The sequence below is a fragment of the Anopheles arabiensis genome, chromosome 3 (assembly GCF_016920715.1).
Source record: "Anopheles arabiensis isolate DONGOLA chromosome 3, AaraD3, whole genome shotgun sequence".
Lineage (NCBI taxonomy): Eukaryota > Metazoa > Arthropoda > Insecta > Diptera > Culicidae > Anopheles > Anopheles arabiensis.
Window position 1 is genome coordinate 49,076,101 of NC_053518.1, and position 18,234 is coordinate 49,094,334.

Sequence of the window (18,234 nt, forward strand, 5' to 3'; positions counted from 1 at the left end):
TTATCATTAGTGCCCGATTATTAGTGGTTAAGGATCGGGTTCGAAATTCCGAAGAAAGTGGTTTCCTCTGTTCTAACTGTGTAGAATGAAAGCAAATGGGAAGGGGGGGGGAGGAGATTCACTAACACAAATAAATGATTAAGTATAATATAAATACAAAATAGAGTAAAATGTATTCAAGATCAAAACAGAAAACATTTTTAAAAGTTGAACATATTTATATTTCTAGAATAGTGACTACGATTACGATGATTTGTATTAATAATAAAAGTATTAATCTTCATAACAAAAAGAATGTGCAGTATTTTCTGACATATGCAATTACTGATATTTGCAGACTGGTCAATCATACAACAAAAATACACAGTCAATTGTTCAAAAACGATAAAAAGGTAAGATAAGGAAGTAGTATAACTGTTGCAACCAACTTCATGTAATACTACACAAAAAGTAAATATATGTTGGCAGCAAACCTTAATATTCGAAATTTGAAAGCGGTTTCTTTGCAATCCGTACATTATCATCCGCAATTAGCGTACATCAGGAACAAAATGTAATAATCTTTCGCCTGGGATAAGCAGCTTTATCAGCAAAGGGTATTGGGTATAATTTGTTTCAATATTGTCATTTGGTTTTGTTTTTCAATGTGAGAAAATGAAAATTCTTTTAAAAACAATTTATTCCTCAAGCATATTTTCCTTTTCTTTTTGGCATCACGACCTACGCGGACTGCGGCCAGGTAGACTTATGAGATGTATTAGTTATTAATAGTACGCAGCCGGGTTGTCAGTACTTGCTACGGAGGGATGGTCTATGCGAGCCTTAAACACACGATGCCTGTCGGGAGTCTGTACCACGCGACCTCCGCATTACTTAAGTACATTACTTTGTAATATACTCCTCAAGGGGTATATCTTTAGCATGTGAAACTATCTTCAACTTGTGCAATGTTCTCTAAAGATCTGTTTTACCTATTATGTTAAAACTCTTGTTTTCAAATATTTATGTTTTTTAACCTCACATTCAGTGCAATCAAAGGAATAAAAGAAGGGACCTAAAAATATGAAGTATTGGCCATTTAAATGCCATATCAAAAGACAGTAGGCAACTATTACGTTCAAGCAAAAATATCGAACGTCTTCGAATGAGCTTACAAATTGAACGATGGTCTTTCGAACGGTAAAACCCTCCTAATGGCACCGTCATTAAATTCTTAAACTCCTGGTTATCGCTTTACCGAATGCTCCCGTACTTTCAAACGCACCTAGAACGCGATTCCATGGCCAAGGTTTTTTTCGCCTAAGATGAGGGGAGTGAGCCCACTAGAATTTATGGTGATAGCAGCAATGGCTTCAATTACCACGTCGGACCGACGAACGCTCGTGCATCCGCGAAAGGTAATAATTTTCTTTTTTATTATGGTAATTACTTTTTCTTGATCTCGCGGCTAGCCTTCGCACGCCGAGGCAAGGCGCTGCACGGAACGGCGGGTTAACGGAGCGGAAGTGATATTGTTGTAGGTGTTGAAAAATGTCAGGATTTTCATTACACAGCCATCTAGCCGTTTTGCACGTTAGCCAGCCTTCTGGGCAGCGAGCAAAAGTGGAATGTAAACAAGATAACAGGCACCGCGTGCGTTCCTGCGCACACCTGACTCTTCTTCTGTTTGACTGCCCTGATGCTTTCTCCATTCCTACCCTAAATCTGGAATGCGCCCTCCCAGACGGCATGAGAACTGGCATCCATATTTTTTACACTCTCTTTAGCATCGCGACAAAATGCTTGTTAATTAAAATTATGGTCTTTCTGGTGCGTTTTCACTACAATTTACGTTGCCTGGCTTATTAGCGATTGCCGCTTGTCTGGCGGAACGAAATTTGGTGCTAAACGATGACAATCGGCAAAACGGTGGTGAAAATATGTAATGAAAATTGAATAAACACATCTGATTTTTCTCCTGCAACATCGAAGCATTCGAAAAGAAAGCAATTTAATGTATGATACATCTTCCCCTATCATCAGCTGCAGGTATTTTGGAGGTAAACATGTTAACAAATACTCAAAGCGTACTTTTGGAAATACAAAGGCATGCTAGTATTGTATTGCAATTTTAAGCTTGCGATAAAAAGCGAGAGCCAAATAGATCATTCACAAGTGGCACATTTAAAATGATTCTTAGTGCACGTTTCAGCTAGGAATGTTAGAATTACTTTTCATTTATCATAGACGAGAGAACTCCATTAGCGGTTTATAGCAAATAACCACGAACATTGCAAAAAGACGGCTCTGAAAACGAACATTATGCAGTACGTTAGACCGCATTAGATTAGTTCTACTCCAACAATCGTATCGTTCATTCCCACGACCAAACTATTTCATGTGCGTGTGGCCGATTAGCATTAAAAGCAAATATACGCTTTTTAAAGTATTGCCCTTACATTACAGGGTCTTTTGCACCTTTTTAAAGCTTATGTCAATTTAAATGAAAAGAATACATTTAAGAAATAAAATTTCAATCTCGTCATATGACGATCACAGATGAAAAAGTTGTTGTTTGTATAGTTGTTTGGACCTACCGTCGAGCAACAATTGTAATGTTGTATTGAAACGGGTTGAGCGGTTGACTTGAATTTAAGAGTTTTAAACGATAACAAAAACCAAACTAGGACATATTTGATATTTGATATATTTTATTAGTTAAATTTAACAGGCCGTATGGCCCTCTTGAAGCAAGTTAAAATAAAGTAAAACAACATGTATAAATATAATAATAATATACAGGGTTTTCGAGCATTATATAGACATGTTCAGCGAATTGTAGAAGCCCAACTTTTCTTTTAATTACATAAGAATATTAAGATGTTTTGGGAGACAAATTAAAACGATTCCGTTCAATACAAAGAGCTAACAGACGTGTAATCTGCAAATTGTGTTTATATTTTTTGCATTATTGGATATATTTATACTTTACTGTAAACCCTACAATTGCAAAACAATTAATTCAATCAGACACACGCTGACGTAAAAGCAGCAAAATTACTGTAAAATTGTTCGTGCGAGCAGCTCATATTTCAAGTATATTAATTACATTTGTAGGTGTACTGAGAAGTAACCAAACAATGAGAAGTAGCTGTGAAACATTCGCGCCTGCAGCAATAGACCTCCAACGAAAACTATACTTATTTAATTCAATCAACTATCAAAGTCAAGTATTTCCAATTGCTCACGTTTCAGCTTTCCTTGGTAGTACATTTATCGCCTCTCTCTCTCTCTCTCTCTCTCTCTCTCTCTCTCTCTCTCTCTCTCTCGGAGCAGTGCGCATTCTTTGATAGCACAACAGGCTTGTCTTAACGGTAGCCCGAGCCTAAGCATTATTCCTGAGCAGGCCCAACCAACATGAATAATTAAATCACTGAAGTGAAACAAATTGGCCACAATTTGTGGTGAAGCTAAAGGAACGATCCTATGGAAACATCAACAACAACTAGACGATGCCTCGAAGTCCAGCTGTTGAAGGCAACCGCGGAAACAAACCGAAAGCAAGCGAAAAAAGGGAAAACGGTGTAAGGTGCGGTAAAGTGTCATTTGGCGGACAGTTGTGTTCGCAGGAAACGTTTGAAACTGAAAAGAAACACGTAAACAAACCATTTTCGAGATTAATTTTTTCACCCAAATAGATAAGCTCACAAAATGAAACGGTAAGAACGATTGTACGAGCATTAAAGTATTGTTAAACCAAGTTACTGGTGTGACGTCCGTCGGTTTATACAATTGGAACAGTGTTGGCATTTGATGCGAGTAGAAGATGTCGGATGTTTTGTTGAAAGCAGTAGAAAGTAAAAGATTGTCTTAATTTCATTTCATTTTTAATATAAAAACTTTATTACATTGTCAGTTTTAACATTGCTCTTTCAAGCATCATGCTCGATTTTGAATCGTCTGTTCATTTATTTGTTTGCTATTCGCAGAGAAATTTACATGTACAGTGCTCCTGCAATTTTCAACGCACGTTGTATTCTTTTGCTAACCGTGTTTGGCCTGATTTCTATGTCACTCAAGTCTTATAATTTATCTAAGATTAAGTAATGTTGATGCGTAATTGTTGCGTTACTTGAATTAATCTCATGTTGTAGCGAGTTAATCTAATACAGAAATCACCTGCACCTGATTACAGAAAGAACAATAATGAAAGAGACGGCAACTAACAGAATATATCCAGTAGACCAGCCATGTGAACAAGCTCGTGAATTTCCTTCAGTATCCACAAACGCTTCCTTTTCCCGTTGATCCTCGGTGAAACTGGCTCCATTATCTCTGTATCGGTGGTCACGATCTGTCGAAAAAAAAAAAACAAAAATAGTCTTATGCATTCATCTGAACAAGCATGAGTTTTACGGTCAGTTACAGTTCCGCAATTACCTTTCTCAATTGTTCCGTCGATATTCCATGTCTCAGAACTGTCTCCTATTCCTATGATTTTGTTGGACGATGAAGAATAGTCATCCAGCGGCGGGCGATAGATTTTGTTTTTATCTGCAAAACATGGAAAACTCGTTTACGTGTTCTATCGTGCATGGTGCAATCGTGTAGCTAATACTAACAATTTTTCCGAAACACTGTTTCTGTGGTAGTTGCAACTGTCGTGGTAGCAGGAGGACTTGTGGCTATTGTAGTAGTAGAAGGAATGTCTGCATAAAATTATATAAATGTGAGAAATCGCAGATACATCGGCTACGTTAGTTTGCAACACTTACGATAGACCTTGATCGAGCCATCCGTTTCGCCGAGCGAGTTTTTTACAACACATTTGTATGTTCCAAAGTCGGCGATGTTAATATCTTTAATTGTCAGCTTCATCACCACCTTGTAGCTATTGATTTCCTTTATTGACGGCTCAAAGTGTTTTCCTGTCGAAATAATATTACATCTTTCGTTATTGATGGTTCATTGATCATGTTTATATTAATTGTTTGTTTGAACTCATGTTTATTCAAATAGGTGGAGTTTTTTTTTTAATTTTCATTCATAGCTCTTTAATATCCATAGTAGTAAACATAAATTGGAATATGTCTTACAAAATCAAGTTAAGTACAATAAATGTAGAAGAACTCGAATTAGTACAAACGAATCGTGGATGATATTTGTTGAAAGCATGTCTTAACAGTTTGTTGGTATTTGGATGTTAGTGTTCGAGGGCTTTCTCATCGTCGTTGTAAATCAACTGAAGATCATTCTCATAAATCTTGCCCTTGGTGTCTCGGAACGAAACGAGGGATCTGAATGCTATGTTTTGCTTTTTCACGCAGAAGGTTGCCAAACTGTTGTGTAGCATAATGAATTCGTTGACATGGGCCCTTATCATTCCTCTCACCGTTGTTTGGATCGGGAGTCTGTACTACCCTTAAACACGGTAACCAACAACTCCAAGTACGACTGGTTCATCCTTACTTTTCTTCGAAAAACGTCTCAATTTTTTTTCCTTTTTTGTAGATTCCTTCCCATTGCCATTGTCCGTCGCATGTCCTTACATTGATTGAATAACAAGATGATGATTGTGACACAATTTTTCCTCGTTATCAGATTTTTCCTTGTTTATTATTTCCATCCGTTGGGTGTTGTTTCGTTCTGCTTGGTCGACAGTGGTTATTCTCCAACAAAAAAAAAAGACCAAAACCACGTTCATGCAAACGGTTCGCCACGTAAACATGCATACAAGCAGAGTGGGCAGCCTAGGTGCGGGTAGGACCGGTACGCCTGGGAGGGCTAGGGTAGGGCGTGGAATTGGTTCAACGAAATATCTACCAGCCGTCAACCAAAAGTCAGCCAGTTTCCTTGGCAGTGAAGAGGAAGATATTAATGATGAACAATTCTGCAACCGGTCGCAGTACCTGGTTGATAAGGGACAAACATCATTCTGTCCCGGGTTATTCGTGCTGAACCTGCTGTGCAAGCGGATTTTGATGCTTTTGAACCATATTTTTATCTATACTCATCAATAGATGCTGTATAAAGACAAGACTACAATCGTGGTGCGCCCTTACCTTGCGTTATGATGGTGTCATTCTTCATCCAATAATTGATGGAGCGTGGGTAAGCTTCCGATTGACACTCGAGAGTCAAACGCTGTCCCAGGGCGGCGCCAACAAGCTGATCTTGAATCCATATCATTGGCGGAACTTAAGGTTGAAAAAAGGTGCAAGAGGGGTGTTATAATATTATTGCTAATTATATTTGGCCTTTATGAAGAGGACTAATTATTCCAAATGAGCAAGCTTCTAGGATTCATTCATGTTTTATTGCGTTGCAACATGGTTAAGATACCATTTATAATTAAGGATGATGATAAACATTGGATGGAGAAGAATGTGTCCAGATAATTCTTGGTGACTTTAATACGAAAAATTATGTTGAAGAGAATATAACAAGCAATTGTCTTTGATGAAGGAGAATTTAGTAGGAATAAATGTTCACGAGCAAATAGTTGGGTGAATTGTACTTATATTAAACTTTTATCAATAATTTTGTATAAGGATACTTTATTCACAACCTATATTTAAATAGAATTTCATGTAAGCCAAAAAAGCTGGCGCATACCCGAAATCACAAAAAAAGAATTGCACATGAAAGCACTGGACTGCTATCATCAGTTGGATTTAGCGGTCTTTATTGTAGTATATAAAACAGCATAAAAACCATGGGTGGTACTTACAATGGACAATCAACATGACGCGTTTGCTGACCGACGGTGGGATACCATTCGACGCGATGCACAAATATGCCCCCATGTGTAGTCGATTAACTCGCGAAATGGAAAAGGTGGAGCTGTTCAGGCTGGTAGCTGTATTAAATGGCGTCGGGTGGAATAATAATGAAACAATTTGGTTGTAGTTTGCCAGCCCGATGCACTTTATATATGCATGATAGTTTAATGGTCGACAGAAACCAAATAAAGCACCAAAGTGTATCAACAATGACAAAATACCAAACAAAACAAAGGAAAAAAAACTCATAACAACCCAATAAACCCCTGTCCTACCTCCGGCACTGATGGGCTCATTGCCTTCCCGTCGCCAAATGATGGAAGGAGTTGGCGAACCGGAAGCGGCACATTTCAATGTTACATTGCTTCCCTCGCGCACGACCATATCGGTGCTGGTGGGATAGTCCAGTATGTTGGGTGGAACTGTTGGGATTATATTGATATTTTTATGAGCGTTTCGAAGCGTGCAAGGGACGGAGATGATCATTAGCATAAGCCAACAAGAGCAGCGACAATTAAATCGCATTAATTCACCCCATACGAGTGACAGATCCGATGAGCAGGCTCCACGATAGCCTGCATCTTCTAGTCGTTATCAACGCATCCTTACCTACAACATTAAGGTAGCCAATCTGATTACGCATTGGGTCCGTGTTAACCTGGCACATGTACCATCCCTTGTCCGACTCCTTCACGTCGCGAATGCGCAAAACCCAGGCGCGACCCTCGACGTGAGCGATGGTCATGCGGTGATTTTTTGTAATGACATGTGTTTGAATTGTCAATATTGTTTGAGTATCCACCCGAAGCCACGCCACCTTAAAGGTAAAATCGTAACCCAATCACTGATTGCAGAAAGTACAATGTGGTACCTTTCCATGTTCATACCTACCTTGTATGTTTGCAGATTGTTAATAACACATGTCAGTACCGCTTCACGACCAACTGGAACAGTGAGATTTTGAATTGGCTCTCCAAATTTCGGTAAATCTGCAAGGATGCATTTTTTAGAGTGTATTTTGTTATGGAGTGGAATTGAAACTTTTTAAATTGTTTCTTGATATTAATTTGGTACACCTGTCCCGTTACACAATTTAATAATTCTGCATTTTACTCATCAATTTAATCTTACAAATAAATTTAACATACAAAATACTGCCATTAACCACACTGTAAAAATGGAACAATGGAATATGCGTTTCAGCATCCATAATTCGATTCTCATTATTGATTGTAACGGTATGCATTTATCCTGGTTAAATTGAATCAATTAAATTCGTCTCGATCATATGCTGTACTGCTCTTCAATTGTTTTGCGCTCAATATCTTGCCCTTCCAACGCTGATGGAGTTTCAGCGTCCTATCCGCACGTTCTATGGTTTTACCCGCTAAGCTCGAAAGCTTGTTTTCGAGGTAGCAAGCGCTATCATCTCGCACTATCAGCTGATACACGATATTTTCCAATTTTAATTATGATGAATATTTAACCCCCCCGCACTGTCATAATGCCACTGAATAATGCATCGCTACTGCTATATTATATTCATGAAGCACTTATTCCTAAAAATGAGAGCAGTGCCTCAATGCAAGCAATTCGATCGCAATTAGCCTCTAGATACCCTGCTTTTATCTACCATACTCTATCTCATTTTGACTCTGCTGTGTTCTGTCTACCTTTCTTTGTTACTCTTACATCGACACTTTTTCTCAATTGGTAGCAGCTCACTTTTTTGCATGAATTTTCTTTTCACCCGCCTGATTGAGCTTGGATAAAGCGGTAAAAAAAACAAAAATCTGTGGTTGCCTTTTACCGGATAGAGGAATGATTCTGCCAAAAGAGAACTGTGCTATAATATCTGCACAAGGTGCACTTCGCACAGGCGGTTTGACGGAGGTATTGAATGCAAGGACTCATTTTTAAAAGAGTCCGTTAACCATTTTTTATAGTAGCTGCTACTAGCAGATCCAAAATTGCATTTTAACTTACGTTTTTCTATGTAATTCAGAATGATTTAAACTTTTTTATTTAACGATACAATGATCGTTTTGACTCATGTGAAAAAGAGTTACCAATATATGTTTAGTAGTACTTACCTTTATCCAGTATATAAGAGTTAGTTTCCTCTATTGCATCATCTACGAGCAGAAAAAGACAGAAATAGAAAACTCTCAAATTAGATATAAAGACACATATAGAGAGAGAGAGTACTATATTTTTTCTCGAAAAACAGACAAAGAAACAGAACAAAAAATGCTGAAAACAAAGGCTTAAGGCGTGTAATTAAAATGAACTGTATATGAAAACGAAACGTTTGTTCGTTCAGTCCCCGTCATAAATTATACAATCGTTCTGATTATTATTCCATTTTAATAGTGTTGTAAAAGTGGAATTTAATTGTTTAGCTCTTGTTTACAACATTCTTGCTAATGTATTCATTGTTTTTCATTCAGCCCTGTACTCAACACTACTGTCAGCAGCCGCACCTCACCGTCGGTACCCATTCATTCTCATCAAAACTGAAAAACAAATTGGACGAGTTGTGGCAATGGAGCAGGTTTTATTTGTCTCGCTATTCATAGTGACCGTGTACTGCTGATATCAATGTTTTACAATTCTGATCTTTATCGTTCATGGAGCAGAGCGTGCTTTATAACACTCTAAACTGAAGCACACCATAGCTACACAATAGTCCGGATCAGCTAAGCTAAGCAGCAATGAATTTATTTCACTCGTTTTACTTTCCGGTCTCATCAACTTGTTTTGCATTTATTTTATCGCTCTCGTGCTTAGTTCACTTATAAAATGATGCAAATTTGTTTGGTGTCTAGAGTACTAGAACTATTCCAAATTGCTGTATCTGTGATATTGTTCAAAGTAAGAACATGTTAAACGATGAATCACAGCTAGCCAGCCAGTTAAAAATGGGCAATACTTATTAAAAGATAGGTTCTAAGGTTGGGATTAAGAAAATTTGAGTACTTGAAGAGCTTGAAAATAATTCGAAAGCACGTGGCAGCTGAAATGTACTCATTAAGCAACATCTTGTCGAAATGGTCACCGTGCTATTACAGACACATCATTATTAAGAGGTAACAACACACTGTTCCCTGTTGACTCTCTAACCTCATGCCTGTTTTGTGTGAGGAGGCATCGAAAGGAAATCATAAAATTTACAAGCCTGTTGAAAAGGTAAACCAAAATCCCTTCATTCATTTAATTAGCAACTAAAGCAATGTCGGTTCCCTTTCATGCTCATCGTCACCGGTGTGGTGAACGCTACCGCCTTTCCCCATTTTCCCAAAGTGTCGTCTGCTGGTCTCGCGTTAGCCGCCATCAGCGTTTCCATTTCGCTTTTCTTCTTTTCTCAGCAAAGGTTCACAGCGGGAGCTATTAGAACTCTCCGGGTTGTTCACGCTCGACACCGGGTTAACCACAAAAATGAAGACCGAAAAGCCCCGTGCTGGGGATCCGTGACGACCGTAGAAGAAATCTACTGTGGCAGCAGCAAGAGGGAAGCCGGGTTTTACATACATCGGGTTTTATGTTATGTTCTGTGATGTGGAAACTGTTGGCATTTTCTCTTTCTCAACCAATTTCAGCCAAAGTCTGCGGTTTTCGGAGAGGAAAATTATAACCAAACAGCTAATCATTAATAATGAAACCATGCCGAAAGCAGTGGAGACCGCACACATACTATACAGCGACTCGTGCGCGCCGCTCTGTTCTTCGTGAAAACCCGCAACCAAAACCGTAACTAGGCCGTTTATCGTGAAGGACCACCACGAGAAACCGTACGGGGGTGTCAGGGTTTCCTCCATTCGAAGAATGTGACTCCACACCTACTGCTGGTTTCCAGCAAGGTAAGGCAGGCAAATGCGGTACTTTCCATTCAGTGATGCCAAAACTGGCAAATTTCATGTTTTAACAACGTTGTTTAAATAAAATAGCAACGCTTTGGTGAAGACGTCAAATACCTAAGCGTGGGAATCATTTGCGAAGACCTTTCTTGGCATTCTAAGCCACACTTTCGCCAACAATCGTCATCTTAATTATGGTGGCTTCGTGCAAAAGCTGCCAAATGTTGTCTAATACTTTGAGCAATGCTGAAACGCTGATAGGTTGGAAAATAATAAAGTGTTATTAATGCGTTTGCTTGATGCTTAATGATGTGTTATCTATTGATCATTTGGTTGTAAGGTGCAGATCTATGCTCTGGACCTTTATGCCTATGCTTAATTACAAAATGCGCGCTCTTTATAAGCTGCAACTTTTCAATTTTTATAAGAATTGTATTCTGATAAAATTGTATGACTATGCTTTTTTTTGAATATGAGTTTATTTCAATATTAATGATTCGTTCAATCATAATGGTAACGGATAATTTGTGTTATACAGCACCTTTTCATCCATAAGTTATCATTGAAATATTTTGATAGGTGGGTTTTGATATATTCAATTTTTTGCTCATTTTATGAGTGTATATTATTTTTCTTTTTTCGCGGTAGAGGTGTGTAAAATGTGATTTTTGCCCTATCAACGATGGAGTGACTGACTGGATCCGTGGTACCCCCATCTATGGCAAGAAAATTCATAGCCTGCATTAGTAAGACCATGGACTGTAATTCGAGTTGAACCATTTTCGACCATGCTTGCCTGATTTGCCTCGTGAACCACAATGAGGGCAGGAAATAATAAATTTTCATCTGCGAAACAATAGGGAATCAGTGCATAATGTACCTGCCGTCTGCCTACCGAGCATCTGGAAAGTTTGTTTTAGAAGTTGGCTGTAACGTAAAGTGTATATAAAGTATATGAAACCCATTCCCGCTGGCTGGTCTAATACCTGCAAACGTTGCAGGAGACCGGAAATATATTGCGTGTGCTTCTAGCACCTGTGTTTCAGCTACCGTATTTGGTGCTGCCTCTGCTTCTTGAGCCTGCAGATGTAATCGGTCGCACGGAAGTGCACCCGTTGGGGAAGTTCGGAAACACGAAAATTTAAGAACAAATGAATGAGAAATCAGACAATGGGAAGCTTTCGTGCAGGTACTAGATATATAAACACACATATATTTTACTCGTTGCTTTCAACGCCTGCATTGTATGACAGTGAAGACATGCTGTCGAAAATATCGATGTGAAGGAACTACAGCCAGAGCTCGACGGATGGGAGCCAATAAAGAAAAAAGTGTATATAAAGAATATAACGAATAGATTTCTAGATATGTTAGAGTTTCGCTACAAGATGAACAAAATTCACGGTTTATAGTAAAAAACACCGTTAAACGGTAAAATTAAGCATGTATGCACAACACATAAAAATTATATGTTTGTATATCCACTAATTGCTGGTATTTTTTATACGAATGTAGAAGCTCCTGCCGTAATTAACAGGCATTTATCATCATCAGTTCCTTAAATAAGTGCCATATTTATTAATATTAATATTGCATAATATTTAGCATACATTTAACGAATGTATTGTATTGTATTGTTTTACTAAATCAATTTTAGCACCAACATTTTAGCAAGATCGCAAACAACAATCCCCATACCAGGAGTCGTGCTGATAACTCACTACATGTCAACATAAGGTTTACTGTGGAGCCATGTTGGCAGCACAAAAGCTCAAAATGTTGTCGAAACTATGCAAACGTTCGGTCGGTCGGCACCTACGTCCTCTTTGAACTGCTTAAATGAACTTTCAATGCACCGCTACTCGCAACAAACATCAGTCGTTCCTGGAATCAGTTATCCTGGGGATCGGGTCAGGGAAGGATGTTTATGACGGGAAACATGACATTGAGCCATTACCATTTCGTCTCTTTTCGCATGAAACTGAGCTGAAAGTGTCCGTGGCTCTCATGGAATCCGACGTTCTTACCTTGTTCTCCCTGAGCAGTGGCAAAGATGTGTGTTGCATTCAGTACATACGCCACAATGACCAGCGCTATCGTGGACCAGTGAAGAAATTCCATTCTCACTCGCTGAGGTGGCATGGTGGTCATCCTGGCCATCGTTGCGTTACCGCCACCGCTGTCGTTCTCCGAGGTATGTGCAATTCGATGCAGCTCAGTGCAGTTTTGTACCATCAGATGTAGCTGTGATTATCCTAGCCAGTTCTCAGCTCATGTGATCCAAGACAAACGTTTGGTTCGAATGAGAGGTGTTCCGACCGACCAAGCTACACACTATCTCTCACACTCACACACTAGCAGATGCATACACACACTCACACGTACACTAACCTACAGCCACACTACAGAGACCAATGGGTTTTTGTAGTATTGCAACCTCACTACCCGTCGGCCAGCAGGTAAACTAACCGAATTGAGCTGACACCGTGTGGTTCCAGCTTATGTGAGTGTGTATGTGATTCCAGCACCTCCACAATCTAGACGCTCATGGTGCATCAGGAGTAGAGGAATAGTTTGCTTTTGAAAGTATACACATTTAGATAGCCACCGATCCGATCGACCCGACTTCGCATGAATATACGTTAACAGAGGAGTACGGTTCATGGGCTGGTGTTTACAGTCAACGTCGTAGTTGTAGCTGTCGTTTGCACAGCCAGGAATGCAGGAACTGCAAAGCCCGGCACAACAATGAACACACTAACGCCTTGCGACTGACTCACGCGACCGAAATCATGTTGGAACCCCTTTGTGCGCACATACGCTACAGTTCTCTCGTCGTTATATCCTGTCCAATGGTTCGATGCTTAATGTGCGACGGGGCCAGCCACCAGTCGAGCGGGGGCGCATGGCCGGGCTACGCAAAATAAAACACTCGGAATTTTCTCACTTCACTTTATCCTTGCATAGTAAATATTCCTTCCCTCCCTCAACTACTTCCTCTGCCGGTCGACACTGGCCTCACCTTGGCCGTTCACTTTCTCTTTAGTTGATGCCTTTCCTGCCAAACTGATAGCGAAGAAATAGCATTCCAGACCTGCCTTCCATGGTTGCTACCAACGGTAGCACTGCCGCCGGGGCGACGGCCAGATGGTGTACGATACTGTGGCTTGATGCCACTTGGTTCTCTTTTCCTCGTCTGTGCGAACCGTCACCTTTTATCGCACAGTTTTCCTTTTTGCGTTTGTTTTTTTGTATGTTCTCTTTACACTGTTTTGGTTTTCCTTTGTTTGAAATGTTTTTATTGCCGATTGTCACGAAATTGTACTTTCCTTCGAAATTTATTACATTATTACCCTCTTCACTAAATCTTTTCAAACTGTTCCTATGTGTTGGACTGCGAACGCCCACCCCGGCTACTGGGAGAGAGCGCACGCAGCAACTAGCTGTTGCTACCGCGGCTATATATGCATCTCGCACACGCGACAACACTCACGGAGGTGAACTGACGAACTTACGCACTTGCCACGCAAATGGCGCCAACATTACCGTAACTTGTGCGGCGACCACTAAACGCGTTTTGTTACGTGGCGGAGGGCAGCAGCCTTCGCTGCAGGGCGCTTTTGGTCGGTTCTAAAAACTGGTCGAGAATAAATTCGTCCACTTAACAAATTCGTCTGACCGGTGCGAGACGGTGCGGGCTCCACTGAGGGGACGGTCCGGATGGGGGCGCTAGTCTATATGGCTGGTCGTTTCATTTCCTTGCTATTCCATTGTGTGGATACCAGCATTTGGTTTCGCGGGCGAGAAATATTTTCCGATATGCGTTAATTTGATTCTGTCCCCGACTTGCGGGTTCTGTTCGTGCCTACCCTTTGCCATCACCAAGGCTAATTAAGTACAGGAAAGGGAAAGAAAGCACGGCTTCATTATAGTGATTGTGAACTAATTAATTTCTTCCTTCTTTATATCGAGCCGGTTCTGATTGATGTTCTGTGTGTGCAACGAGACCGATCCGAAGTGCCCGTCCGACGGATCAAAAGACTAGCCAAGAGAGAAGGGTAGCGCATTATAAGAATACGAGTCGCGCAGTTGAATACTGGTGCAATTCTTTTATGCAAAATGTAAGCAGATTGGAAAAGGTTTTGACGGCATTTATTACGAAGAAGCGAAACTGTAGGATTTAATTTCAGTCTGTTAAAAGAAGGTTGTCCTAATTATTTTCTCTGGCGAACACCATGGTTAATTATGTACGAAAATTTCGCTAAAGAAGCACAGCACATAATACGATATGCACGAATCGCTAGACTAAAATGTTTCATATTTGACCGAAAACAAATCGCACATAACCGAAAGCAATGTGGTTAAGAGTAACTCCCAGATAATCCCAAAAAACCAACAATCTAATCACTTAAATCCATTAAAACATCAGTTCCACGTGGGCTACCTACTACCGGAAATAAATCACTTAGCGTTAAAGTGTCACCGTGTCTTGTTCACAAACCATCGAATGCAGCGCACACTACCACCCACAAATCACAAGCTCTCAACTGATGTTCTGCCTCGCACCGAGATCTGACCAAGGCAATGCTGCTTGCAGAACTGCTTGAAGGTAGTCTAATGCCGTTGCTTTTGTAACGATAAAACACATGATCTGGTGAACCGGAGTGCCGAAACGTAGCCGATCGTGTTGTGTACCGACAAAAAAGTGCACGGTACGCAAAGTGTGCTCGCTCGTCCCATGGTCGTCATGCCGGTTTAATAACAAACAAAACGAACGTTCAAAACAACGGAGCTTCGTCCTTTTGCCAAACATGCGCAATAGCCTTCAGTAGGAAGTGCTTCTCCTGCTAGGGGAAAATCGTGCTTAAATGAACACTGGTGCGGTAGCTACTGTGTTAGGAATGAATGCAGTGTTTGATGGAATTTACTGATGGTAGATAAATACTCTTCTGTATTTAACCTTCTGGTTTCGAGTAACTGGTTTTTGGAACCATAATTTGGAATTTTTGAATAATTTCCCAGATTCTCACATAGATACAGCACAAACGACAAAGACTATTTGGTCATAACAATACTTTTCGATACACTGGGATAGGCCACCACATCATCAGGTAAATCAATCGTTTTAATTTCAATACACTACATAAATTACATTCTTTCAGGCAACGAACGATGAGAAACGTTCGCGTGAATGCAACACACCAGCATTGCCATGCATGCATCATCACGTAATTAGTGCTTTCCATCGATTAAACAAACGGTGTGGATATTAAATAAAGCAAGTGTGTATCTACTTAAACACTTGCTGGTACATCCTTTAAGTATTTTACAGCCAAAGGGCGCACAAGCGGAAGGGCAGATGAGCAGGATGTTAGATAAGTTAGTTACTCGAAGGGCTGCAAAGTTTTATCGCTCGCTAGTGCAACAATAGCAGCTGCAAATATTAAACAATTTGCTTGCTACATGCGGAAAGCAATCACTAGTTCTGCTACGCCTAGCATGGATGTTTTATTTCATGTTTAATGCGTCAGCATTTCGCGTAGCTGTAACATGCAGTTTGGTCCGTTTCATCTCGTAAACTCTCCCTGCCTATCCGTAGCTAGCAGAGCATGCTCTTATTTGCAAATCAAGCAAGAAATTTGCATTTATATGATATCACACGTGAAATCGCAAAAGAAACGTGTGGCGATTTTTTGTTCCTGCTGAGCCGATAGACCCATTTAATGGATTCTTAGTTTTTTCAACTTTTAACAACCAACACTAGAACGGTGGTGCCGGTAAGATATGTGTAGCATCAGCAGAGGTGAAAAGAAACGCATTAATAATAATAAATCTAAATGAACAAAAAGGAAACCACAACGAGGCAAGTAAACTTTTCCGCCCTTTCGCCGGTCATTCAAAAGCCTGCGTTATCAAGTTGGTGTGTTTTTTTTGTTGCTTTTGCTGCTTTTGCACAAGAAAGCCCAGTACGTCAACCCAAGGGGTGATGAACGTATGGGAATTAAACTTTTTTTTTATCTTATGGCTAATCAACATGTAATGCACGGGAATTTGTAATCTCAGAAGAATTGTTTTTAGTTCGAGGCGGACGATGGAAAGCTGGCTTATGCGGCGGGATTTATGTAAACAATTTAAACTTATTCAGAAATAAATAAAATGTTTACGTAACTTAACATTCTAAACAGAAATGTGAAACATTAGGAACAGCTTTTCTCATCGGCCTTACTTTAAAGTGAAGCCAAACAGCAATGCATTAATTATGCCACTATTTTTCGTGATCTTCACACTCCTATACACAAGCGCATACATCAAGAAACATACTTTATTCATTATTACAAAGCGAACAATTTATCATAGAATCCACCCATAGATGAACCGAAAAACACCGAATCACGCATACCCCGTTGCGTGTCCAATTGGAATTTGAACTCCACCTTTTCGCACAGATCCATGTTGCAAATCCCTTACCGTTCCCTTGTTAGTAGTTCATGACGCTTGTGTGCCTTGAAATACTCGCACTGCCTCCGTGGTTGGTGGTATCAAAAATTGGTGCCAAACTAAGAAACTGGCTAAACTGGTACAAAAACACAAAAGGTGTTAGAAAAGTCTCTAGATTCGTAAATTATTTATGTTCTCGCCGTATGATTTCGCTACATACAGAACGTACATCCACACTCACACACTCAGTTACACGCATATAAACACAGCATATACGCTTGTGGCTCACTAGCCGCGCGCTAAATCACGGTACTGGAATTGGAAAGTTTTCTGCGTTCCCAGGTCTCTAGCTTGGGCTCTTCGGTGCGGACAAGCCAGCCCGTTGGGGATAGGTGAGAGCACAACACAAGATGGATTCAAAACCTTGCTGGGACTGGTGCTTCTTCGACCCAAAACCGAAAAAGTGAAACGAAACGAACAAAAACAAAAGTGACATAAATTGCTCGACAGAAAATTAAATTTTAAATAATTTTCTTCTTAAGGTGGGAAATGTTTGGAAGAAAATAAACAACACAGGATGAGGGTTTTTTTTATTAGCACGATTTTGTTATCCCTTGTTCTTCTGCGTTAGGCGGATAGAACACAGTCGAGGCACAACATCCGCCAAACAATGGGGGCAAGTGGTTGCAATTGGAAATTTGAAAGCCAATTTGCCATATGGAATATAGTCGGTCGGAAAGTGTTTGGAGGATACCGTGGCAACCGTCTGGCTCGATGATGGGTTGTTTGTTTTTTGTTGTTTGCAAAGCACAGGCATATTTTAGTCATGTTAAACTGTTGATAGCTACTACATTCTTTGCAAGTAGCATTCCATAGTTGCGCAAAAAAAAGCTGCTCAACTCAACGGTTCTCTTAACCATCTGTACAGCTAGTGTTTTTCACCTGTGCTCTTCCAATAATCACATTCTTGGTCTAATGTTCTTATCTTTAGAATGGCACGTTTATGATTGGATGCCCACGAGCTCTCGCAGGTACCTGGTATGAAGAAAAATTCGCCTGGATAATGTTAACGTTCTGCATAGAAATGACAGCACATTGTAACTTTTGGCTGAACCAAAGGATTTTGTTACAAAACACCAGTCGAATCAAAGCACTCGCCATAAGCGCATAGGTGAAAC

General features: G+C 40.0%; 1 protein-coding gene across 8 annotated transcripts; it reads right to left on the bottom strand.

The window, feature by feature from the left end:
* Positions 1-3,849: 3,849 nt before the first annotated feature.
* LOC120903399 (lachesin-like) lies at positions 3,850-15,238 on the bottom strand. 8 transcript variants are annotated; one of them, XM_040312817.1, is made up of 12 exons: positions 15,120-15,238; positions 12,646-13,020; positions 8,855-8,896; positions 7,653-7,750; positions 7,371-7,578; positions 7,037-7,183; positions 6,710-6,838; positions 6,042-6,176; positions 4,755-4,907; positions 4,602-4,688; positions 4,420-4,533; positions 3,850-4,333 (listed from the first exon to the last, which is right to left on the bottom strand). In XM_040312817.1, the coding sequence occupies exons 2-12, from the start codon at positions 12,851-12,853 to the stop codon at positions 4,155-4,157; spliced, it is 1,500 nt and encodes a 499-aa protein (XP_040168751.1). In that variant the 5' UTR covers positions 12,854-13,020; positions 15,120-15,238; the 3' UTR covers positions 3,850-4,154. The 8 variants fall into 8 exon arrangements, with proteins under 8 accessions (XP_040168751.1, XP_040168745.1, XP_040168749.1 ...); XM_040312811.1 differs by having other exon boundaries at positions 12,646-13,947; positions 15,120-15,227; XM_040312815.1 differs by having other exon boundaries at positions 12,646-13,684; positions 15,120-15,222.
* Positions 15,239-18,234: the final 2,996 nt, after the last annotated feature.

Coding starts and splice junctions, on each gene's coding strand:
- LOC120903399 (XM_040312817.1), bottom strand. CDS start 12,853: ATGGTACAAAACTGCACTGAGCTGCATCGAATTGCACATACCTCGGAG. Junction 6,177..6,709: donor CGTCATGTTGATTGTCCATT/GTAAGTACCACC, acceptor TTCAACCTTAAG/TTCCGCCAATGATATGGATT. Junction 4,908..6,041: donor TGACACCATCATAACGCAAG/GTAAGGGCGCAC, acceptor TTATTTCGACAG/GAAAACACTTTGAGCCGTCA.